Raw genomic sequence first — 27,236 nt, 5'->3', positions numbered from 1 at the left:
ATTTTCATGGTTTTCACTGATGCCTATATAGTCTTTGAGTATCTGTAAAGAAAACATCTCATGGACAAATTTCAAGATTCTACAATAAATCAGGATGTGATTGACATGTTCCACCCTGATCAGTTCTGATCCAGTCTGATTATTGCCTGGATGCATAAAGCTTCTAACCACCCCAAAACTAGTTAAGGTATATTTCCAGACACCATGGGTTTAAAAGCTTATAACATGACTTTTCGTTGAAGAAGATCGGTTAGGCTGATGTATTTTTGATCAATGATCATGCTCAATATTAAATGGTTTTGCCAGCCAAGAAACCCTTCAAAAAGGATTCTGATTATTCAACCATTCTGCAGTGAATTTGTAAAGTAAGTACAACAGCCCCATCAGGTGTAAGACATCCCCAGTATTTTGATCTATGCAGTTTGCAAAATTCTTAAATATTCCCCCAGATTAGTTGCAATTACTCCTTATGTGTATTATATACACATATAGCTATGTGTGGAAGCACAACATTGCTCAAAAGCTTAACTTACTCCATATATAGCATCAGCTGGAATACAGCTAACCCTGCCTGACATCAGGATTGGAGAGAACCCTTGCCCTAAACTTTAACCCCTCAGATGCCTTGGTCAGTGGTAGTTGAGTCATGAGTGGGTAGGAAAACAAGTATAATTGGCAATGTTTTTAAATATAGAAACATAGACTGTCATAATAACTTTCTTAGATCAAGATAAGGGTAAAACTGTATCAAAATGACACCTATAAATAATGTTCATAAAGTGCATTGCTTATGCTAAAAATATACAGATTGCTGATGCCATCCATCTATATGTATGAGGATGTTGCTAAATATTATTTGACCTGCTAATATGTGATATAGAAATGCATAATGCATTATTGTCTACATTATCTCCACTTACCATGGTTAAAGATAGCATCCCAGGCTTTCACATGATCTTTCCAAATGGAGGAGTTGACTAACCTCAGGAGGCTTGGGGGGATGTAAAGCATGGGGCTGGTAGTGTGGAACATGACAGTAACAGAGTCAATAAATTCTTGAGATTCAGGGTTTATGTAATCTTGCAGGAGACCAAGACGTTGCCCATAAAGCACATAGCAAACAGCTGTAGGAAAAATATGTTTACATGAAATACTGCAGATTATTGTACTAATATTTCTCCACTGTCCAATTGTGTTTGTACCACAACTAACAATGAATGTGTCACCATCATCGGCCCTTTATACTCTTATCAATGGGATGCCATAAAACACTTAGAGGTACAGTACAGTTGCGCTCACTAGATTCACTCTGTTATCCTTTATTGAAAACAATAAGAAATTTACTGATGAAAGCATTTGTTTGCAATTATTGAAGTTTAGTGTGGGTGTAACCAGTTATTACAGCTTGTACAGTGGTGATATGGGTGTTGGCTATTTCTGTTCTTTAAATGAATGCACAAATACTTCAGGCATTGGGGGTCATTTACTAAGGGCCCGATTCGCGTTTTCCCGACGTGTTACCCGAATATTTCCGTTTTGCGCCGATTGTACCTGAATTGCCCCGGGTTTTTGGCGCACGCGATCGGAATTTGGCGCATCGGCGCCGGCATGCGTGGCCGAACGAAAACCCGACGTATTCGGAAAAACCGCCGCATTTAAAAAAAAAATTGTGTCGCGAAAATTTCACTCACCTTCATCCTGGGTAGGCCGGTGTATTTCGAGGCATTCCAGCGGACTTCAGCGCAGCAGCGCCACCTGGTGGACGGCGGAGGAACTGCATTGATGAATCCCGGCCGGACCCGAATCCAGCGCAGAGAACGCGCCGCTGGATCGCGAACGGACCAGGTAAGTAAATGTGCCCCATTGTGTTTCCTTTGCATTATATTACATTTTGTTGAAAATTAAAAACATTTCAGGCGGACAAATCTGCAATTATATGTAATAACAGGTAATTTTCAATTACATAAAATGGTAAATACTTTTCACAGCACGTTATGTACTGGCCTATAAGAACAAACTGGACTATGACTTTTTTGTATCATTTTAATTAGAATGATGTTCATTTTCTTTGTGTCATGAAAATGGTAATAATGATAATAATAATCTTTATTTATATAGCGCCTTCAAATTCTGTAGCGCTTTACAAATCATAGGGGACATATACAAATAAAATAAAACGTTACAGAGTAATAACTCATATGAAACAATAGGAATGAGGGCCCTGTTCACAAGAGCTTACAGACTATGAGGATGAAGTACCAAGGTATGAAAAACACACCAAATTTTAGTGATGTACAGTATCAGCCAGTGATGGGTCGTTCACGAATAAACCAGCACGAAGAGCCGGCTCTTTCGCATAAACAATGAGAGCTGGCTTCCTTCAGTGAGCCAATAGCTCACCACACCCCCTTTAACCCAATAAAATCAGGTTAAAAGTGGTATGGTGTGGGGTCACTGGCTGGACTTAGGCTTCTTATTAAATATTTAATAGGGAGCCGTTCAGGAGCCAGAAGATCCATCTCTTCTCAGTGAGCGGAGCCTAATGATCCAGCTCACTAAGAAGAGCCGGACTTCCTATCACTAGTATCAGCAATATCTACAAATGCCATCTACAGACTCAATAAAAAACAGGCAGCTTACAATTATTTACGTTGCAAGTTAATAAAAGTAGAATGTTTGGGAGAATGTGTGCAAACTTATGGACATGGCAAAAAGAAGCCATCAGTGACTCAATTTTACAACATGGGAATCTGTGGAATGTCTTCTACAGCCTAGGATGGCTGCACACAACCGTATTCTGCCCGTGGAAACGGACTTGTATATTGGTCAAATTCCATGGACTGCACACTTTGATGGAAGAACTCCCTGTTTGCTGGGCCCAATAGCAGTGCAAGCATTGTTACACTGCATATAATAATGTGTAGCTCTATTGGTCACTAGACCCACTACATCAGAGTCACTGTAACCCTTGTAACATGTAGCCTTGTAACAATAGCTCATTGTATAATGTTGGCATGTGCAGTCCAGATCTTTCCTTCTACAAATGTTGGTATAGTTTATATTCTGTCCTCTCATTTAGTATATTTACTGACACAAGCACTCCTCCCCGTTTGGCCCTGTTTTTTACAGGAGATTGCATAAAGCGCCACCTACCGACCCGTACTCAGTTTCTGAGATAATATGGATTGGTGATCATTCAAAACCTTTTCACACAGTGTATTACTGCATGTCGTTCTCTGTTTCTAAGGTGCATTGCTGGAGGGGACCCAGGGCCCAGAGCCATAAGGGCTTAGCCTACCAGTATAAGTACTGGGGGGGCTGATGGGTCTTGGTCCCTTCTGGCGCTGTGTTGCAGTGGACAGTGGGCAGCATATGATGCTGCACCCACTAGTATAGGGACCCACTAAATCAAGGTCACCAAGAAAGTGGTTAGTGGGCTTAAGCAATTTAATCAAAATGTAACTAAGAACCTCAAGTTTGTTTTGCTAATGTATAAAAAGTAAAAATGAATTAAGTGTATCTACCTTATTTCTTTGTCATTTTTAGCACTGGCTGCGATTTAGGGTGAATTTATATATATCAGTAATCATCAATTTGCTACTCAGGTATCACAATGGGGCTCATTTACTAAGGGTCCGTGGACGGCACAAATGTCGGATATTCATGCAACACATATCGGGGGGGGGGGGGGTCCGACAGATTGGTACTGAGCGCGGAATTAAACATTTGAATTTGTGTCGCAAGCCATGAACTTACATGCACTGGGAAGAAGATGGTGAACTCCAGCGGACCTGAGCGGAAAAGCAACACAAGAAGGAAATCAGGCGCACAATCTTAGTGAATCACACTGGAGTCCATGATCATGAGACAATGCACAGCGGGGATCGCGCAATGGACGGGTAAGTAAATGTGCCCCTATGTATCTTAAGCCAAATGTACTGTCCTTTTCGAGAAAACCTCAGCATGTTAATGTTTCACAGGGTTAAAATGCGGAGAGGGAATGATAGGATACAGCTGATGAAGCATTCAGCCCACAGCTGTGTAATGTTTTGGTCGGCATTTGTCCTGTTTCATTAACCCCTTCACGCTCTATGACGGATATATCCGCCACAGAGCTATGAAGGGTGTATGAAGAGGGCTCACGGGCTGAGCCCTCTTCATACAGAGATGGGCTTTGCTGCATATCGCAGCAAAGCCCATTGCTAACACCCGCGGTCGGTGCTTGCAAAGTCACCGGCGGCACTGAAAGCATTGTAATGTATAGTGTGCACCCCCTATATGCCCCTCACAGTTGTATTGCAGTATATGGTAGGAACAATCTGACCATCTAGGGTTAATGTACCCTAGAAGGTCTAAGAAATAGTGAAAAAAAAAGTTTAAAAAAATGTAAAAAATTAATAGAATATTAAAAGTTCAAATCACCCCCTCTTTCCCTAGAACTGATATAAAATATAATAAACTGTAAAAATAAAAAACACATTAGGTATTGCCGCTTCCCAAAATGCCCGATCTATCAAAATATAAAAGGACGCAGCCTGTTTGTAGGTTAAGGCTCGGCCCTTTTTTCAGAAATTTGACCAGTGTCTCTTCCTGTGGTAGTAACTTTTCAACGCTTTAAGATAGCCTTGTGATTTTGAGATTTTTTTCTCGTGAGACATTGTAGTTTATGTTAGTAGTGTCATTTCGGTGATCCGTTCCTTTTTTGGGGGGTAAAAATTCACAAATTTAGGAAAAATGTGAAAAAAATTACAATTTTCAAAGTTTCAAATGTTATACTTTTTAGACAAAAAGTCACACCACAATTTTTTTGGGGTAGAAACCTTTTGCCATTGGTCTTCTTTTTATTTCCATTATTTGTTTTACGTTTCCATTTTTTTTATGGATGTGAGAAGGTTTCAAGTGTTAGTAGCAAATTCTCCGATTTTTTTAAAATTTGAAAAATGTAAAATTTGTGGTGATCAATGCAGTTTGGAAGTGCTCTATAAAGGCTTTTGTACTATATACCCCCACAAGTAACACCATTTTATGAACCTAACATCTCAACCTATTCAAATCAGCATTTAGGAAGTCTGTTAACCCTTTTATTATTTTTCCAGAAGCAAACAAAAATGGATTTGAAATTCTGAAATTTTAATTTTTGATTACGATTTTTATCATTTAGCCCTAAAATGGACACATTCATTAGAAATTTGAGGTAAATATACATCCCAAAATTATTGCCCTGCTTCCTCCGAGTACGGCAATACCAGACATGTGGATGTCAAGTGCTCCTTTGTCGCACAGCGATGTCCAGAACAGAGTTCGTACTATTGCGTTTTTGGAAGGCCAATTTGGCTGCAAATGTTTTGTGTTGCCACAGTGTACTTGAAGAGCCCCTGAAGTAACAGTACAATAGAAAACCCCCAAAGATGTCACCGCTTTGGAAACTAGACCCCTCAAAGAATTTATCTGAGGTTGTGGTGAGCATTTTAACTCCCAACACGCTGGTCAAAATCTAATGCAAAGTAAATGGTGCATAGTAAAAAATGCGTTTTTATCTCAAAAATGTCATTTTAGTTCCTCATATACTGTGCCCAACCCATGCCACTTTAGACAATCACCCCAAAAATCATTCTGCGGGTTGTCCCGAGTACGGCAATACCACACATGTGCCAATAATTGACAGGCTGGGCAAACGGCAGGCCTGAGAAGGGAAGGAGTGAAATTTAGCTTTTCCAGCTCCTGTTTCACACGTTTGGATTCGGAGTGCCATGTCATGTTTGCAGGGCCCGTGAGGTACCAGTGCAATAGAAACCCCCGAGAAATTATACCATTTTAGAAACTAGACCCCCCAAAGAATTCATCTGGGGTTGTGGTGAGAATTTTAACCCCCAACAAGCAGGTCAAAATTGAATGCACAGTAAATGGTGCATAGTAAAAATTGCGTTTTTATTGCAAAAATGTCAGTTTAGTGCCTAATATATTGTGCCCAACCCATGGCAATTTAGACAAACACCCCAAAAATCATTCTGTGGGTTGTCCCGAGTACGGCAATATCACACATGTGCCAATAATTGACAGGTTGGGCACACGGTAGGCCTGAGACGGAAAGGAGTGAAATTTAGCTTTTCCAGCTCCTTTTTCACACGTTTGGATTCGGAGTGCCATGTCATGTTGGCAGGGCCCGTGAGGTACCAGTGCAATAGAAACCCCCGATAATTTATACCATTTTGGAAACTAGACCCCTCAAAGAATTTATCGGTGGTTGTGGTGAGAATTTTAACCCCCAACATGCAGGTCAAAATTGAATGCAAAGTAAATGGTGCATAGTAAAAATTGTGTTTTTATCTCAAAAATGTCATTTTAGTGCCTGATATATTGTGCCCAACCCATAGCAATTTAGACAAACACCCCAAAAATCATTCTGCAGGTTGTCCCGAGTACGGGAATATCACACATGTGCCAATAATTGACAGGCTGGGCATACAGTAGGCCTGAGAAGGAGAGGAGTGAAATTTTGATTTTTCGCCTCCTTTTTCACACGTTTGGATTCGGAGTGCCATGTCATGTTGGCAGGACCCGTGAGGTACCAGTGCAATAGAAACCCCCGATAATTTATACCATTTTGGAAACTAGACCCCTCAAAGAATTCATCTGGGGTTGTGGTGAGAATTTTAACCCCCAACATGCAGGTCAAAATTGAATGCACAGTAAATGGTCCATATTAAAAATTACCCCATGTGTGGCAATAGTCTACAGGCTGGGGACACGGCCGGGCTGAGAAGAGACAAGCAATATTTAGCTTTTGGAGCACCCTTTTCACTAGAATGTTATTGGGGTGCCCCTGAGGTACCAGTGCAATAGAATCCCCCGAGTATTGACCCCGTTTATGGAAAGGGCACACCTCAAAGAATTTATCTGGTGTTGTATGAGCATTTTAACCCCTGAAATGCTGGCCCAAATGTCATACAAAGTGAATGGGTCAATGTAGAAATAGCATTGTTTTCTCAAATGTGCCATTGTAGTGACAAATGAAAACAGCCCAACTCATGCCACTGTGGATAAACACCCCAAAAATCTTTCTGCGGGTGATTACGGGTATGGCAATACCCCATGTGTGGCAATAGTCTACAGGCTGGGGACACGGCCGGGCTGAGAAGAGACAAGCAATATTTAGCTTTTGGAGCACCCTTTTCACTAGAATGTTATTGGGGTGCCCCTGAGGTACCAGTGCAATAGAATCCCCCGAGTATTGACCCCGTTTATGGAAAGGGCACACCTCAAAGAATTGATCTAGGGTTGTATGAGCATTTTAACCCCTGAGATGCTGGCCCAAATGTAATACAAAGTGAATGGTTCAGTGTAGAAATAGCATTGTTTTCTCAAATGTGCCATTGTAGTGACAAATGAAAACAGCCCAACTCATGCCACTGTGGATAAACACCCCAAAAATCTTTCTGCGGGTGATTACGGGTATGGCAATACCCCATGTGTGGCAATAGTCTACAGGCTGGGGACACGGCCGGGCTGAGAAGAGACGAGCAATATTTAGCTTTTGGAGTACCCTTTTCACTAGAATGTTATTGGGGTGCCCCTGCGGTACCAGTGCAATAGAATCCCCCGAGTACGGGTATGGCAATACCCCATGTATAGCAATAGGCTACAAGGTGGAGACACGGCAGGGCTCGGAATAGAATGATATTTGGAGCACAGACATTTAATTTTTTTATTACATCAAAAAACATTTGTAGATGCCCTTAGGGATCAGTACAGTAGATACCCCTAAAAGCTGACCCTATTTACCAACTACACCCCTCCATGAATAAATCTAGGGGTGTAGTGAGCGTTTTAACCCCACAGGTGGACCCCAAGGACGATGCATAAGGGATAGTGCATAGTACAAATTATCCATTATGTCATCTTGTGCCCAGCTCCTGCCACGGGAGACAAACACCCCAAAAATCATGATGTGGGTTCTCCCGGGTACGGCAATACCCCATATGTGGCAATAATCTACAGGCTGGGCACACGGAAGAGCTCAGCAGGGAAGGTGCGGCATGCGGCATGATGTATAAGCTGTGTGATCTGTGTGCATCAGGGTACAATTATACATCCAGGGACGTGTGATATATCCTAAAACACTCCTTCATGCATAACCCTGGTTTTTCGGGGCATGTGTCACACTGATATATGGTTTCCCTTCTTATACCCCTTTTGGAGCACACCCTGCACCTTTTTTGGTTCCTTCCCTTGCTGGCTGTTTGGGGAACTTCTCCTGGAAAGTGCTGCCCTGGTACAATCCGTGATGTGGCCTCGCTTCCAGACGTGCTAGCACTCTCCCCTTCCTGGTCTCTAAAAATCAGCTTCTTGACTACCACCTCTTGAAATTCCAGGAAAGTTCCCCTCTACAATGCCATCTGCATGATGTGCACGGCCAGCTTCTTGTACCACACCCTAGACTTCCGCATGGCATTGTACGGCTGAAGCACCTGGTCAGACAAGTCCACCCCTCCCATGTATTTGTTATAATCTAAAATACAGTCCGGCTTGGGGGCTTCTGCACTGGTACCTCATACATGGGCAGGGGTGATGCTGTGCCCATGTATTGTTGTTAGTACAAGGACATCCCTCTTGTCCTTGTACCTAACACACAATACTGAGTCGCTGCTTAGTGCTCGGCTCTCATGCCTTCTGAGCTTTTCCCCTAGCAGCGACTTAGGGAGACCTCTCTGATTTTTCCTAACAGTGCCACATGCCGCAGTTTGTCAAGTTCCACATGCCGAGGCACTTATCCAGGTAGAGGTGGTAGCCCTGGTCCAATAGTGGGTGCACCAAATCCCATACTATCTTTCCAGCTATTCCCAGGAAGGGGGGGCATTCAGGGGGCACTATCCTAGAGTCCTTCCCTTCATATACCCTGAACCTAAAAGTGTACCCTGATGCACTCTCACACAGCTTATACATCTTCACGCCATACCGTGCCCTCTTATTGGGCAGGTACTGGCGGAACTGAAGTCTCCCTTTGAAATGTACCAGGGACTCGTCCACTGATATGTGCCTCTTTGGAGTATACACATCCATAAATTGGGCACTCAGGTAGTCTAATATGGGTCGGACCTTATATAGCCTATCATAACTGGGGTCATCTCTGGGTGGGCACTGAGAATTGTCAGCAAAATGCAGAAACCTATGGATGGCTTCAAAGCGCATCTTATTCATTGCCATGCGGAATATCGGGGTGTGGTACAGAATGTCTGTGCTCCAATAATCCCTAATAGAGGGCTTTTTGACGAGTCCCATAAGAAGTACTATGCCCCAATACTTCTCCATCTCTGCTGCACTAACAGGGGTCCACCTGTGGGGTTGCGCATAAAAAGAAGTGGGTTTCTGGGCCAATGCATTGTGCAGCGTAGAGATTAGTCTGGGACACCATCAAACTAATAAGCTCCTCAGTAAAATAAAAACTTAAAGTAGTCCACTGGTCCGAGCCCTGCCGTGTCTCTGTGTATCCCAGGGCTGGCCGTAAAATCAGGGACCTGAGGGGCATAACTACTGGGGGTCACCCATGTGGGGTGAGAAGTCTCGGGCATTCCAGGAGAAGTCCCGGGCACTCCAGCAGAAGTCCCGGGCACTCCAGCAGAAGTCCCGGGCACTCCAGCAGAAGTCCCGGGCACTCCAGCAGAAGTCCTGGGCACTCCAGCACTACTGCGTAAGCGCCTTCTCGGGGGTTCCTCTGAGTCGCTTTGTGAGGACGAGGAAGACAAATAAAACTCGTCCCCACTAGCTGACTCCGTATCGGAGGCCATAAAACTATAGACCTCCAAATCCGTATACGTCTTCTGGGACATGATGGGGGGGATAGTATGCAACCTACACTACAACTACTCCACTCCACTACTACACCGCCTTCTCCTCCTCACAACGCCTTCTCCTCCTCACAACGCCTTCTCCTTCTCACAACGCCTTCTCCTCCACACACGCCTTCTCCACCACTAAACGCCTTCTCCTCCACTAAACGCCTTCTCCTCCTCACAACGCCTTCTCCTCCACTAAACGCCTTCTCCTCCTCACAACGCCTTCTCCTCCACTAAACGCCTTCTCCTCCACTAAACGCCTTCTCCACCACACACGCCTTCTCCTCCACACACGCCTTCTCCTCCACTAAACGCCTTCTCCTCCACTAAACGCCTTCTCCACCACACACGCCTTCTCCACCACACACGCCTTCTCCTCCACTAAACGCCTTCTCCACCACACACGCCTTCTCCACCACACACGCCTTCTCCTCCACTAAACGCCTTCTCCTCCACTAAACGCCTTCTCCACCACACACGCCTTCTCCACCACACACGCCTTCTCCTCCACTAAACGCCTTCTCCTCCACTAAACGCCTTCTCCACCACACACGCCTTCTCCTCCACTAAACGCCTTCTCCTCCACTAAACGCCTTCTCCACCACACACGCCCTCTCCTCCACTAAACGCCTTCTCCTCCACTAAACGCCTTCTCCACCACACACGCCTTCTCCACCACACATGCCTTCTCCTCCACTAAACGCCTTCTCCTCCACTAAACGCCTTCTCCACCACACACGCCTTCTCCTCCACTAAACGCCTTCTCCTCCACTAAACACGCCTTCTCCACCACACACGCCTTCTCCTCCACTAAACGCCTTCTCCTCCACTAAACGCCTTCTCCACCACTAAACGCCTTCTCCTCCACACACGCCTTCTCCTCCACTAAACGCCTTCTCCACCACACACGCCTTCTTCACCACTAAACGCCTTCTCCTCCACTAAACGCCTTCTCCACCACACACGCCTTCTCCACCACACACGCCTTCTCCTCCACTAAACGCCTTCTCCTCCACTAAACGCCTTCTCCACCACACACGCCTTCTCCACCACACACGCCTTCTCCTCCACTAAACGCCTTCTCCTCCACTAAACGCCTTCTCCACCACTAAACGCCTTCTCCTCCACACACGCCTTCTCCTCCACTAAACGCCTTCTCCACCACACACGCCTTCTCCACCACTAAACGCCTTCTCCTCCACTAAACGCCTTCTCCACCACACACGCCTTCTCCACCACACACGCCTTCTCCTCCACTAAACGCCTTCTCCACCACACGCCTTCTCCTCCACTAAAATCCTACTCCACACGCTTCGCACTTAAAAGTGCGGTTTGGGGGGAAAGGGAATACAGATGATGGGGGGGATTGTACAGGGAAGTGGGATTACACTGGGAGGGGATGGAGGATGGGTGTAGTAGGTATTTTTTAACTTTCACAGGACAGATCCTAAAACCCTCTGCTCTCCAACACTACCAAACGCAGAATGGCGGCGTTGGAGAGCATGGAGGGTCTTGGGTCTGCCCTCCACAATCACTGATCGCTGTGATTGGCCAGTCTGTACAGACAGGCCAATCACAGCGATCTACATCACAGGACCAATCAGATCGGTCCTGTGATGTCAGAGGGGGACGTCCCCTCTCGATCCCAGCATGCTCCGGGGGTATGTCATCCCGTCTCGCGACGGGATGACGTCATTAACCCCGGAGCCGCCAGCCTGCAGCCTCCGATCGCTGCAATTAGCCGTCTGTAAAGACGGGCCAATCGCAGCGAGCGACATCACAGGACCGACATGACAGGTCCTGTGATGTCAGAGGGGGGATGTCCCCTCGCGATCCCGCACGATCTTTTGACATGTCGCGCCGCTGGCGGATATATCCGCCATCGAGCGCTAACTCACTGCGCTCGATGGCGGATATATCCGCCACGGAGCGTGAAGGGGTTAACCGGAGGTGACCTCCGAGAGGGGACATGGCGCCCAAATGTCCGAAATGCGACTTTTACACCTTTTCCATGACATAAAAAATGTAATGAAAAGTGATCAAAATGTCGCACAGTCCTCAAAATGGTAGTCATGAAAACGTCGGCTCATTTTGCAAAAAGTGATACATCACACAGCTCCGTACTCCAAAGTATGAAAAAATTATTAGCGTCAGAAGATGGCAAATTTTTTTTTTCCTTTTTCGTACACATTCGTTTAATTTTTGAAAATGTATTAACACGCAATAAAACCTGTATAAATTTGGTATCACCACGATTGTACCGAACCAAAGAATAAAGTAGAGGTGTTATTTGGAACGAAGAGTGAAAGTCGTAAAAACTGAGCCCACAAGTGACGCACATGCAGTTTTTAAAAATTTTGACACATTTTTAATTTTTTTCCTGCTTCCCAGTACACAGCATGGAATAGTAAATAACATCACGGGAAAGTATAATTTGTTACGCACAAAATAAGCTCTCACACAGGTCTGTACATGGAAAAATGCTAAAGTTATGGATTTCTGCAGGTGGAGTGCGAGAAATGTGCGGAAAAAACCCCACGTCCTTAAGGGGTTAAGCTACTAGAAGTCTAGGTGTAATGACCATTATCCATAGTCTATAATGCACACTTATTTTGGTTGTAATAAAGTTGCCTGAGAAGAATCTATACTTTTCTTACTTATCTGTACAAGTACACCCTGTAAATATATCTAGAGGATTGTAAAGACGAATTAGTATTTAATAGATAAGTGAACAATATTGCTCTGTACTTACACTCCAATGCAAAGCGGAAGAGCTCATTGGTTAGGTCAGCCGTCCATTTTCCACGACCACTTGCTTCCACTTGAGTGTAAACTCTACGAACAAAGTCTTGTCCGACACTGTCCAAAAGTGGCAGGAAACGATTCATCCCTTCCACAGAAAGGACCTCCCGATTCAGTATTAGTCTTTGGCAGCGCCATTCTTCTCCACTCCTAAAAGAGCATATTGGCTGTTATAACCTCTATGTGTTAGGCTGCATGAACATTATGATTGTTTTGGGTTGTGTGCTTACACACCTCTCCATTTACTTCTGTCGGCTCATGCTAGGGATAGCATTTGGTATATGGTCCTTTGATAAGGAGAGGCTTAGTAGTTTTGCTCATGAGGTGGAGGAGAAAAGTGTGTTTTGTAGATGCTGACAAGTAAAGTGGGAAAAAGCAGTGTAACCCACAGTATAGGTTGCACAGAGTATTCAGAAGAGATGTAGGCCTGGTAAATCCAGGGCCGGATCATAGGGGGGGGCCCTATGTTATTATAGGGGGACTGTGTATAGTTATTATAGGGAGGCTGTATATAGTTATTAAAGGGGGTGTATAGTTATTATAGGGGGACTGTATATAGTTATTATAGGGGGACTGTGTATAGTTATTATAGGGAGGCTGTATATAGTTATTAAAGGGGGTGTATAGTTATTATAGGGGGACTGTATATAGTTATTAAAGGGGGTGTATAATTACTATAGGGGGACTGTATATAGTTATTATAAGTTGTGTATAGTTGTTATAGAGGGACTGTATATAGTTATTATAAGGGGTGTATAGTTGTTATAGGGGGACTGTATATAGTTATTATAAGGGGTGTATAGTTGTTATAGGGCAGTGATGGCAAACCTTTTAGAGACCGAGTGCCCAAACTACAACCGAGTGCCAACGTGAAATTTTAAACAGTAACTTATTGCTACCTGTTCTTTCATATCTTTCAATTGTATCGGCCGCCTGAGGCCACCAGTTCAAAGAAGGAGGACAAATTCAGATTATCATTGTAGCTTCTCTCCAGGGTCTCTCATTAGAGGAAGAATGGTCGGATCCAGCATGATGACCTCCAAAGATAATTCAGTTCTGTCAAAACCTTCTCACTTTTCCCACAGTTCCAAACAGCCAACAAAGTGTTGAATAGCACTGAGAGCAGCATCTCTTTATTTGCCTGGGACTGCAGGATTCAGTGTTTGGTGAACTCTGTCCTGGGGTGATGGCCTGAGTGCCCATAGAAAGGGCTCTGTGAGCCACCTCTGGCACCAGTGCCATTGGTTCGCCACCACTGTTATAGGGGGACTGTATATAGTTATAGGGGGTGTATAGTTATTATAGGGGGACTGTATACAGTTATTATAGGGGGTGTATAGTTATTATAGGGGGACTGTATATAGTTATAGGGGGTTGTATATAATTATAAGGGGAATGTATTTAGTTATTATATGGTGACTGTATATAGTTATCATAGGGGGTGTATAGTTATTATAGGGGGACTGTATATAGTTATTATAGGGGGTGTATAGTTATTATAAAATGACTGTATATAGTTATTATAGAGGGTGTATCGTTATAGGAGGTGTATAGTTATAGGGGGTTTATCGTTATTATAGGGTGTGTATAGTTATTATAGGGGGACTGTATATAGTTATTATAGGGGGACTGTATATAGTTATAGGGGAATATAGTTATTATAGGGAGACTGTGTATAGTTATTATAGGGAGACTCTATACAGTTATTATAGGGGGTGTATAGTTATTATAGGGAATTGTATATAGTTATTATAGGGGGACTGTATATAGTTATAGGGGGTGTATATAGTTATTATAGGGGGATTGACTGTATATATTTATTATGGGGGTGTATATAGTTGTTATAGGGGGATTATGTATAGTTAGTTATTATAGGGGGTGTATAGTTATAGGGGGTGTATATATTTATAGGGAGGCTGTATATAGTTATTATAGGGGGTGTATAGTTATTATAGAGGGACTGTATATAGTTATTATAGGGGGTGTATAGTTATTATAGGGGGACTGTATACAGTTATTATAGGGGGTGTTTAGTTATTATAGGGGGATTGTATATAGTGATTGCTGGGGGAGCTGTATATAGTGATTGCTGGGAAGCTGTATATAGATATTAATGGGGAGATGTATACAGTGATTACTGGGAAGCTGTATACAGTGATTACTGGGAAGCTGTATATAGTGATTACTGGGAACTGTATATAGCGATTGCGGGGGGAGCTGTATATAGCAGTTGCTGGGGGAGCTGTATACAGCGATTGCTGGGGAGCTGTATATAGTGATTGCTGGGGGGCAGTATACAGTGATTGTTGGGGAGCTGTATACAGTGATTGCTGGGGAGCTGTATACAGTGATTGCTGGGGGAGCTGTATATAGTGATTGCTGGGGGAGCTGTATATAGGGATTGCTGGGGGAGCTGTATTTAGTGATTGCTGGGGGAGCTGTATACAGTGGTTGCTGGGGAGCTGTATACAGTGGTTGCTGGGGAGCTGTATACAGTGATTACTGGGGGAGCTGTATATAGTGATGGCTGGGTAGCTGTATATAGTGATTGCTGGGGGAGCTGTATATATAGCGGTTGCTGGGGGAGCTGTATATAGTGATTGCTGGGGAGCTGTATATAGTGATTGCTGGGGGAGCTGTATATAGTGATTGCTGGTGGAGCTGTATTTAGTGATTGCTGGGGGAGCTGTATACAGTGGTTGCTGGGGAACTGTATACAGTGGTTGCTGGGGAGCTGTATACAGTGATTACTGGGGGAGCTGTATATAGTGGTTGCTGGGGAGCTGTATATAGTGATTACTGGGGGAGCTGTATATAGTGATTGCTCTGGGAGCTTTATATAGTAATTACTGGAGGAGCTGTGTATAGTGAATGCTGGGGGAGCTGTATACAGAAATGTCTGGGGCTGTATATAGTGAATACTGGGCACTGTATATAATGATTACCTTGATCCGGCCCTGGGTAAAGCACAACTTAACCCACTAGCAGGGAAAGACAAGCCAGAGAGAGTGGCTCATGGTGAATTCTGCTTGCTAGACAATGTATACTTGTGGCATTGAGCTGATGGGCAAGTCAGTAAGCTGAGAGAGGGTAGGTAGCCAAAGGTGAGGCAACCTTTTCAGACCACAAGGAGGTGGAAGAATGCTGTTCCTCTCAGAAAGAGACTGATAAATACATGGATGCGATGCGGGAGGGCGGAAAAGAATCAGCATTTTTGTTGTTATTACTACAGCCTTGTATAAGACTACTCCAATACTTAAGCATTGCTTAACTTGACAGATGTGACCATCACTAATGTTGTGTAGGGAACCCCAAATGATTTTATTAATGTTAATTTCATTACAAAGAATAATATGCCACCCCCTCCTTACTTAAAGGAGTCTACCAGCAGGTCTGACTGTACAAAGCTGCAGAAAGTGTCAGATAGTAGTCCTAGGTATCCATGTAACCGTACCTTTGCTTGTGTTGTTAGTAGCAGTGGACCTGTGAAAATTGGATCAATTGCACTTTGTTCACTGAGGTACACTGATGTCAGATCTCTTTACTGAACACATCTCTGAATACGACCAGTAGAAGGCTTCTGGTTAGGTATTACAGGCCATGAGAGGGGTTTGGGAGCAGCTTTGAACACCACAGTTTTGGGACACCTCCCCTTTTGCTACAAATCATGCTGCAATTCTGGATTATAAATCAATTTTTTTTATATTGCTACTGACAACAGATACAAAGGTATGTCAACACAATTCTCCGGGTAGCTTACATGATCTGCACCTGGCAGGGTATAATAGAATTTGGCTGCTGGCTTTCATAGCAACCAAATACCAGTTGTTGCAATTGGAACCAGTATGGTGGCGCTCACACCTCTGACTTCCGAAGAGGAAACATTAGTCATTATAAACTTCAGACACTTTTCAAGAAGGAACCAGAAATTTCACATTCATTTTGGATTGGTATGGTTAGGATTAAACATAGCATAAAATCTGTTGATCAAATCAACTTTACTTTACTACTACTAACTCTTCCCTCTTTAAAAAAGATTACATTTCTCCTTCTATGGTTTGCTTCAGCGCAACATCACTAGAGTAGCCAAAACTATTTCTATCTGGAAGTGTGCAGTGATTATACTCCCCATCTTTTATTCTCCTAAGTTGAGATACCAAAAGTATATAGACTGAGCTGTGAGCTGTCTAATGATTATTAGTAGTGTTATGGTCCTCTATGGCATGGTCTATGCAATTTTCTAAATAGAAGAAGTGCTGACGTCTATGATGAATCTTATATAGAAGGCATCTCACAGGTTGTAGATTAAAACTGCTGCTAAGCAAACAACCCAATGGTATATATAGAGAAACAGAAACAGAAAGAACAACAGACTCATACATAAAATACCACAATAAGGCACATGGGGATTTCATGTATTGGCTGCAGAAAGAATAGTCTGTGCTGTGCTACAACTGTATAACGTCATGTTCTGTGATGCCCTTGCGTAAATTGAAGGACCATCTGTGGCAACATGACATTTACCATGTAATAAGTAATTTTTATCATGAGGATGGACCTTGGATCCTGCCCAAGTAAAATGACTTATTCCAGTGATTTATTTCACAAGTCATACTGGAAATATACTCTTTACGTACAAAACAGTTAACCGTGTCTTTAATCAACGCAAAGACAAAATAGTTTCAAAACACAAATATCCTTCAGTGTACTGTACACACATTTTGTTATTCTGACTTGTAAGCCTGTCAGGGATGTAAAGACAGGGTGGGCTCCAGGTTTCAAGAGGCCCCTTTGCATTGAACTCTCATGGCAGAATTAAATATTCAGAAACTAAAACAGTCTCCTGTTCCCTAAAATATTCACCAAGTTTATTATCCCAAACACCCCCCTCATGATTATTTTATATAAGCCCCCCTCACACCATATGGATTCATTAGATACAGCCCCCCTCATACCTATGGATTTCTTATGTCCAGCAGCTCTGGGCCCAAACATCTGCCCAGGTATGCCCAGTGCTGGCACCGGCCCTGTGTATAGATATAAATAAAGCTATACACACATATTTTTAAAATTATGCTTTGGGGGGAAAGGGGTGGTATCAGAAAATAGTAAAAATGATTTAGTATTTTGCACTTTTACTTATGTGTGCAAGGAATTATTTATGTTCAATTACAGAGGACCTTTCTTTACCTTTATAAACTCCTTTACTCCACCTTGCTCCACGAATTCAGGTATAGTTGAAATTTCCTACTGTTCCAGATTATTGTGACCGTTGAGAGACAGAAATATTGTCACTGATAACCTGTGAAAGATGGAGCTATGGAAAAAATGGCCAGAATTTTGCGTTTTGTTAAACTCATAAAAGTTAATCTTTTATCCCTTACAGGAAACCTACCACTACGGATCTACCTGGGCTACTCCACGCCCCAGCAGCCTCTTTAGAAAATTTGCATATTACCCTGATTAAAGATTAGCAAAGATAGAGTGGAGTTAAAGGGCTATCCTCACATACGTTAGATGCACCTACCACCGGATCTACCTTAATAGGTAGATCCGTAGTGGTAGGTTTCCTTTAAGGATCCAGCTAATTTGGATTGAAAGGGAAGGATTGCCACCTGTCTTTTGAAGGGCTAATTTTGCTGAAATATATTTCAGGTGCTATTTGGCATATGCAGTGCAAAAGAAACCCCTAAAGACTGCTTCCATTTTATGTAAATACCCCACACATGGTCATAAACGGCTTTAGGAATGTACAACAGGGCTAAAAAAAGAAGGAGTGGGAATTGGTTTTTGGAGGGCAGATTTTGCAGAAATAAATTTCACGTGGTTTATAACATTTCCAGTGCACCTGAGATGCCAGAACAGTGGAAACACCTGAAGTGTAACTGCACCCTTTTATTTATCGAAGAGTATGGGTACTTTTTGATGCCACAAGTATTTTCCAAAAAGTGCAATGGCTAAATAAATACCCAGTAAAAATCACATGAATATGCCCATTTAGTGTCTAGCATGTGTTATCCAGCTTGTTCTGGTACTAAATGCCAACTAGTTGACTAGCAGAGCATTGGCTAACAACTGCAGTAGCTCTGTACTAAAGTAAAAAAAATAAATCCCCTTCAATTGACCCCTTTATGGAAACCCACCCTTTATGAATTTACCAAAGGTTATAGTTAGCATTTTGCCCCACAGGTAATTTCAAAAAGTCAATGTGGAACAGCTGCTACAAAGTGAGAATTGCTATTCTTAAACAAATATGCGATGTCAGTGCCCAATGTATGTTGTACCCAAGAACATTCCCCTGTGAAAAGTCATCTCTCTAGCTATTGGGGCTCATTTACTTAGGGTTGCACTGCTCACTTTCGTCTGACTTTTCACCTTTTTTGGGGATTACACAATGCAATTGTTTTTTGGCGCAGCTACGCTGGCTTCCATGCAACACAAATTAGGTGGCGGGGTGTCGTTTGATCCCACTGTTTCGAACTGAGCGAGCTAACTTTCAAATTGTGTCACAAGACAATGCACTTTAATGCACCACTAAAAAGATGGTGAACTCTGTTAGTCCTGAAAAGGGAAGCGACACATGCAGGATATCGGGCACACAATGCACTTTCGGTGAAATCCAGTGACCAGGTAAGTAAATGTGCCTCATTATGTTGTACTATGGAATTTAGGAACAGCCTACATGTAGTCATTATCTTTTTTTCTAGAAATATAAAAAGGTTTAAAAGTAAGCCAGTTTGACAATGACTTATTCATGTTGTGCATAGATTATGTTGACAAACATATCTATAGGCAGAAAAATAATATGGGGTGTGTACTGTCCGTACTATAAAAGAGGCTATGGGTGTCAGGACTATTGCCAATGTCTTTTATTGTGTGCCCCCAATATGAGTACATCTTCTGTAGCGCGTCTACAACAGACCTATATTTTTTCTCTGCATATAGATATCCAAGATGACCGCTCCTAAATTTTGGAGTAAGGAATGGGGGGAAGATCCAACAGCCACAGGACATTCCAAAGTGGACTACACTTATGCTCACAGAATAACTAAATCAGGTGAGAGCATCTTTGTTTTCTCTTGGATACTACTGACAGCTTTCACACCCACCGCTAACACCCTCAATGGGTGCCAGTCGGTGTTTACCCTTTAATTGCTGCTGAGTTTAAGTGTCACCCTTTAAATGTTGGACAGTGTGAGCGGTGGGTTCTTCTTGAAGATTCGGCCGTACTTGCTGAACCGGAAACCGACTTGCTCATCCCTATTTGTAACGTTACAACTAAACATTGCTACACAACATTTATACTCTGCCTTCTTAAGTCACCCTAAAGCAGTGATGGCGAACCTTTTAGCGGCCGAGTGCCCAAACTGCATCCAAAACTCCCCTTATTTATCGCGAGGTGCCAACCAAATATTAAAGCAGTAACTTATTGCTCCTTGTTCAACAACTTTCAATCATATTGGCCTCCTGAGGACACCAACACAGTAGAAAGATGGAAAAGTTTCTTCATTTTAGCTTATTTCCAGTGTCCCTCTGTACACAGAGAATCATGAGGACAGCAGAAGGTCCTCCAAAAATAATTCAACCTCTTCCTACAGACCCAAGTAGTGAAGTATCAAAATATGACTGAAAGCAGCATCTATTAAGTTGCTTGGAACTGCAGGAAGAATCTTTTGAGTCCTGTCTGGTGTGCCTGTGTGATGGCCCGGGTGCCCACAGAAAGAGCCCGGAGTGCCGCCTCTGGCACCAGTGCCATAGGTTCGCCACCACTGACCTAAAGGTATGCATGATAGAAACATGCCTCTGAAAAGAAGAACATAAAGAAATACTAAAGGAAACAGTGACACATAGTGGTGAGAAATGAGATCTTAAAAAATCTAGGATCCAACATTCTTTGGAATACATTATGCAATATATACAATGGGGCTTATTTACTAAGGGTCCCGAGGCCGCATTTTCGACAGGTTTTCCGACTTTTCGGGGATCGCGCCTGGGATTGTGTCGCACTCGATCGGATTGTTTCGCAATCATTCCAGCTTTCACTTGACACAAATCGGGGGGGCAATGCACTTACATACACTGGGAGGAAGATGGTGAACTACGGCAGACCTGATAAGGAAGCGACACATGCAGGATATCGGGCACATGATCTTCATGAATCACAGCAGAGTTCATCCTCGTCGGACAGTCCGGATCGCAGGGACTGGGTAAGGAAATGTGCCCCATTGTGTATAATATGATGGCAGTAGATACTCTTTTAAGTACAGCACATGACCATCTGTAATGTTATTGAGCTAGAAAGAATTGCCTTATCCGGTATACTAGTTGTAATAGTTATTGCTTTTTGTATGATAAAGAGATTAGCAGAATAATTTATGGGATATGTGTCTAGAATGAAGTGGAACTGTGGCCCATACATTCAACTGGAGCAGAGGTCAGCTGCTGTACACAATCTTTTGTTATAAGTATCTTGCACAAAGTTAAGCTATCCATTACCGAGCTTCAATGAACAAATTTAAAGAGAACCTGTCAGGCAAATTAACCCCCAAAACGAAATATATTTTCAGAAACTGCCATTACAAAGCTTTGACCCCATCCCTTCATTGTCGCCCTACATGCCTGTAAACTTAATACCTGTCACCCTAAAAAACTCTCTTGCTTATAAGCAGCTCCTAGCACTACTTCAGATGTAGCACTGTTAAGCCCCTTCCACACTTGCGAGTGTGATGCGCTGAACTCGCAGGCAGCACTTGCTGTGAGTTTGATGCAAGTTTTGTGCATCGCACTCGCAAGTGTGGAAGGGGCTTTAAACTGCTAGCTTTATTGAAACTTTCCAATAAAGGTATGGCACTGCAGGGTTCGCTAGCTTTATCAGAAGGTTTCGATAAAGCTAGCAGTTTAACATTTACTCAGGTAGCACTAAGATCTGCTTTCTTTTTAGCTCACAGGTCCTCTTTAAGCAATCAGGTCCTAAAGCTGTATGCAAATGACCGTAGAGAAGTCCAATGAATCATTATCATATTCATGCTGTCCAGCTTATTCATTAGTGGGAGGCACAGCCACACCCCCAGTGCTTGACTGACAGCCTGTATAATGAGCATAGTGCTGGCTCCTCCCTATACTTCCTGGTGCTGGTGGTCGCAGTTGTTTATGCCCTAAACAACTATTGATAACCTATCCTGTGGATAAGGCATAAAATAGTTTTGCCCCACCAAAAACTTCTTTTAATAGCCAATATGGACAATATGGTGCATATGGTTGCATCTCTGAAACGCAAGTCGTGAATGGTTCACCAGAAAATGATTTCATGTGTTATTGACCACTTATGAACCTTCTTCTAACCTTCGTCTATGAGTATGTGATTGCGCTGTACGTAGTTAGTTCCATTGTCTTTATTACCTGTGTTACAGGTTGTGTACACATAAGAAACCTTTGGTGATATATTGAGAACTTTTTAGGTCAGGTGATGCATTGCTGAGGGGTGCCATGTTTCAAGATGTTAATTTTCTAAACTAAATACTGCAAAGCAGAACAGACTCTTAATGTTAATGTAATGAAAATAATATTAATCTTAATGCAATGAAATAACTTACAAACTTGTCTTCAAACTGAGAGCAGAAATATGGCACATGGTGTTTTAGATGGAGCTCAATGCGCTTCTTCACACAGATGCTTAGATAAGATTTGATAGGATATGTTAACCTTACTATAATTGTAATTATGTAATAATGTAGCCCTTAATATAGTCAAAAAGTCTTATAAGAACTTACTTTAGTAGCACTCCATATCTTTTATTACGATAATCACGATACTCATACCATGGCTGAACTCGAAGGCGTTCAGGATGAATTCCTTCCACCTGAAATAATGCAGCAGCGTCTTCTGGGTGCTGAATGTAAACACTGTCATATGTTCCCAGAGTCTCCCTGTGTAAGAACACAAGCAGTTGTCATAATGTATACATTACTTACAGATGTGCCTTGATGACATAATGCTAACATAATCACTATAGATAGATAGATAGATAGATAGATCCAGAAAATAGGCAGCGCTCCTTGGTACGTGGGAAAGGGGTGAGTCTTTATTCCATCAGTGGAACACTGGTGGAATAAAGACACTCTTTTCCATGTACCACGACTGCTGCCTATTTTCTGGATTTATGTTGGGACCCTTGCCAAGGGATGTATGGCTCCTGCACCCATTATAACTTGTGCTGCTCTGGACTTTCCTTCTTTTTTTTTCGATAGATATCAAGATAGATAGATACATAAAAAAAGGTCCAGAGCAACACAAGTTACAGTGGGATTTTCTGGAGATAGATGGATAAATAGATAGATAGATAGATAGATAGATAGATAGATAGATAGATAGATAGATAGATAGATAGATAGATAGATAGATAGATAGATAGATTTAGATGGATGGATAGGGTAGTATCACTTTATTTAAAACACTTCCATAGTTTTAGTAGTGAATCTATCATGAAGAGTAACATCAGTCAAAAAGGCAGTGACTATTAAAAGTGATTCTGAGTTTGTCAAGTAGATTCATTTGGCTACAGGAATATTGTGGAAATATGATGCTTTCTGTTTTAACTTAAGACTGCAGAAGGCCAATTAGAAAAATCTGCATAATCATATGTATATTCATATGATGAGGACATTCTAATGTATATTAATTGGTCTTCTGAGCATGACTGGTTGGCAGCACATCCCCCCTGTACGTAATGCTCGAAATAAATGGTGGTAAACAAGCGATATTCAATATTGTTACTTTGTTAATCGGCATTTATTAAACATCAATGATTATCTCATGTAAAGTCATTTCTTTTTATGTGACTGTTCTCTATGTACTTTGTTAAAATACGGCATTTCTAATAACCTCCTAAGACAGCAGTTATAATTCTTCATCATCCAAGTGCTTCTCATAAAGTTCAACAACATCCAATTGTTCAATATTTAAAGTTTATATAGGGTTCAATATGGAATTATAATATATAATATAATACATACAAATAGCAAATTAAAATAAACATAGCTTTTTTTCTTTTTCTTTCCTGTTATGTACAATCCACATGTCAGGCTATGTTATTACATTTATGGTGAAATACTTTTAACTTATATCTATCTAACAAACCTGTATATAGGCCCAAAGTGCTTGTAATTTTCCACCATGAGATGATGAATGTTATGAAATCCATCCTTCCTCCAGAAGTGGTACAAGCCCCTCCATCCTTTCTTCCAGTCACCAGGAAGTTGGTCATAAGGCAAAGGAGTAGCTGACGTTTGGTAAGTGGCCACTGCAGAGCCTTCACTCGCCACTGAGTGATAGTTCAGCAGCCCAGAGGAAGCAGGAAGAATAAGAAGCCTTCGAGATAGCAACATGTTGTCTGTCAGTCATAGGGCATGGGGGCTTCTCTTATAGAGCTGTAGAAAACATGAAGGACACAAGGAGGAGAATAAGGGATATGGCCCTGAACAGATCGAGATTTCAGGGTTACAGCTGTACGCAGAGAAGGGGAGAGTTTTATCTAAAGAAGAATGTGTATGATATCTTTATGCTGGAAAAAGTAATAATTAGCATAAAACACAACACATTTTTTAACGTATTTCAAAGTTTTAAAACAGCTAGTAATGTACACTATTACCAGACAGTACTGGGTTTATACCATAGTTATCTATAAATTTGATTAATGAAAAAGATATGATAAAGAATGCAACCAGTATACTATACATAACTGATAGAAGGGATCACTATTAGGACCCCTTCAGATGAGCGTTTCAGCTGCACATCCGCAAAAGATGCAGATGTGTGATGTCCCTGTTCATTCCGTATTATATTTGCATCCGGTTTTTTTTCACATCCATATGTCATCCATTTCCTTCACATCTGCATAAAAACGGATAGGTTTCTAATCTATTTATTTCCCTGCCCAGCTGGTTGCCTAGCTGGGCAGAAAGAAAAAGTGCACCGCATATGGGTGTCATCCGTGTGCCATCCATCTTTTTGCAGATCGATTAACTTTTATGGAGGTCTGTGATCTGCATGTGAGAAAAAAATAGTGCATGCTGCAATTTTTTCTCAATCTCCGGATCGTGATTCCCCGATCAGGACAGTCCGACAAAGATGAATTCCGGCGTGATTCAAGTAGCTCATTCGCCCGATTTGCTGCATCCGTCGCTTCCATGGCGAGGTCTGCTGGAGTTCACCTTCTTCTTCCCAATGTTAAATCCTGCACGTTTTCTGAATCCATCAGATCGTCCAACGGATCGTCCAAAGGATCGCCCCCCCCGATTTGTGTCGTGTGAAAGCTGGCGCCAATGTGCCAAAATCCCCTGTTAAATGCGGCACAACTCAGAAATTGTCAGGAAACTTGACGGAAATGCACGCCGTGGACCCTTAGTAAATGAGCCCCTATGTTTTTCAAACAATAAAACCTTAACAAAACTAAAACAGCCCTGTGTGCCATTTTTAAAAATCTAATATTAATGCCATGTCCACTTATGCACAATTGTAAATGTTGTCTCTCACAGCTGATCGCTGCATGCAAGGTATCCTGAGATCCTCAAGGCATCATTCAGACGAGTTTTCAGGAGTCCTTTCCAGTCTTCTTTTTCAGTCTTCTTTTTCAGAATCAAATGGATGGGACTTGAACCCACAACCCCAGTGCTGCAAGGCTGTAGTGCTAACCACTGAGCCACTTTGCTAATTTTACACTTTTTAATAATAATAATACTTTTTAATCACTTTTTAATAATAATCTTTATTTATATAGCGCCATCAAATTCCATGCTGCTCCATAGTACTATATTTTGGGCTCTCTACAGTGAGTGAACCCTGGGAGGTCTGATTTGTATCACATCTACCATTAGGTGGGATTAAGTTTTCACCTCAGGTGGCTGATCCCGGAACCCTGAAAAATCTATTACATCTGTGTCTTTATTTGACAGGCAGGGAGGTCCAGCACAGACGCGCATTTTCAATTTTCGCCTCAGGTAGCAAAAAGGCCAGAATCATCCTCGGGGCTGATCATTCATTCAACATACTGCAATACAATTGAATTGCAGTGTACTGCTACTATACTGCTTCAGAGCATATTTGCATTTGTTGCTATACAGGCTGTTAAATGGTAGTTGCTGGACAGCCATAAAATTCTCTCATTGGAAATCCTCTCATAGAAATCCCTCCTCCAATGACGTCACTTGCTTTATTGTCTCATTGTATGTTTCTGTCCTTTTCTTTGTACATAGGTATGTATCGAATTATGATGTAGCCAGGGTAGCAACTACAGTTGTAGCAGCCATAGCAGCTGTCATTGGGCCCGCAGTGTCAAGGGCCCCGGCATCCGACATGACACGCTAAAGCACGGAGGCTCTGCACCGCTCTATACATATTATGCTGCACATTGTACAGCATAATATGTCTATAACAGTGCTCGTCTTCCACAGTACATAGCATGAATCGGTAGGTTAGTTAAGAAATATTGGGAGGGGACAGCCAAGCAACAGGACTATGTGGTCAGTAGATTGAAGAGAAAAAATTCCAGCTACAAACGGTGTCCACGTGCGGTTAAAACACTGTTGTCTTTATTCAAAAAGTGTAAAAGCAAAAAATATATTTAAGGCAAACAGCCTATAGGCATGGTAAACACTGGCATCGGGTAGTGAGGGGACGGGTAGCAGCCTACGCGTTTCAGAGAAACATCTCCTTAGTCATGGCTAATGAGATGTTTCTCTGAAACGCGTAGGCTGCTACCCGTCCCCTCACTACCCGATGCCAGTGTTTACCATGCCTATAGGCTGTTTGCCTTAAATATATTTTTTGCTTTTACACTTTTTGAATAAAGACAACAGTGTTTTAACCGCACGTGGACACCGTTTGTAGCTGGAATTTTTTCTCTTCAATCTTCCTGTACTCGGAGCCAAAGTGTCCATGCTCACGGGATGCCACGTCTGCATTTGTCCTGATTCATCCAGGTGAGCTGACTTATTTCCTTTTTGCTGGTTATGTGGTCAGTAGTTACTGGAACAGACCTGTGTAAATGTATAAATGTATATATCAGTGCATAAAAGTGTGTACATAAGTGTATAAATGTGCGTATGTGTGTAAAAGTATATAAATGTGTGAGCATACAAATATGTATATTGTCTGAGGGGTTAGTTGAAAAGGCTTTCAGAAATAATGCAGATAAGTAGTGGAGCCAAAATATAAAAGGCAACATTTTTCTTTAGTAAAGTATATAACAATATCTGCACTATTCGCTCCTGAAAAAAGTTTTGTTACACTTTATGTAAAAGAAATTGTGCCTATAGTCCATTATAAACTTTTTTGCTGCCCTGTTTTCTGATATTCACTGAAAACGTATTGGCTTATCTCATTCTCCAAATCTTTGCTAACATAACATTAAAAAGATACTGTCAAAAAACCTACTTACTGTCATCAGTCACATTTTTGGATGCCATATTTTCCACTTTTGCTTAGTGTTCTCTTTGCTTTTGAAGGTGAAAAGGAAGTAGCTAAACAGCACATAAAATATGTTTTATGAATTTGGAGGGGAGCCTCATGATCAACAGCTCTGCTAAACCCATCATACCCCAGTCC

At 42.2% G+C, this 27,236-nt stretch overlaps 1 protein-coding gene across 1 annotated transcript in view; it reads right to left on the bottom strand.

Annotated features, from left to right (window-relative positions):
• Nucleotides 1-24,019, bottom strand: part of LOC140127307 (cholesterol side-chain cleavage enzyme, mitochondrial-like) — a 37,078-nt gene extending 13,059 nt beyond the window's left edge. Inside the window, exons 1-4 of the mRNA XM_072147845.1 lie at nt 23,772-24,019; nt 22,406-22,561; nt 12,586-12,785; nt 921-1,124 (exon numbers count right to left, since the gene is read on the bottom strand). Of these exons, the coding sequence (XP_072003946.1) occupies nt 921-1,124; nt 12,586-12,785; nt 22,406-22,561; nt 23,772-24,019 (808 nt within the window). The remainder of the gene's footprint in view (nt 1-920; nt 1,125-12,585; nt 12,786-22,405; nt 22,562-23,771) is intronic.
• Between the last annotated feature and the right edge of the window lie 3,217 nt (nt 24,020-27,236).

Source organism: Engystomops pustulosus, chromosome 4, assembly GCF_040894005.1.
Source record: "Engystomops pustulosus chromosome 4, aEngPut4.maternal, whole genome shotgun sequence".
Lineage (NCBI taxonomy): Eukaryota > Metazoa > Chordata > Amphibia > Anura > Leptodactylidae > Engystomops > Engystomops pustulosus.
This window is presented reverse-complemented; position numbering and strand designations above follow the sequence as displayed.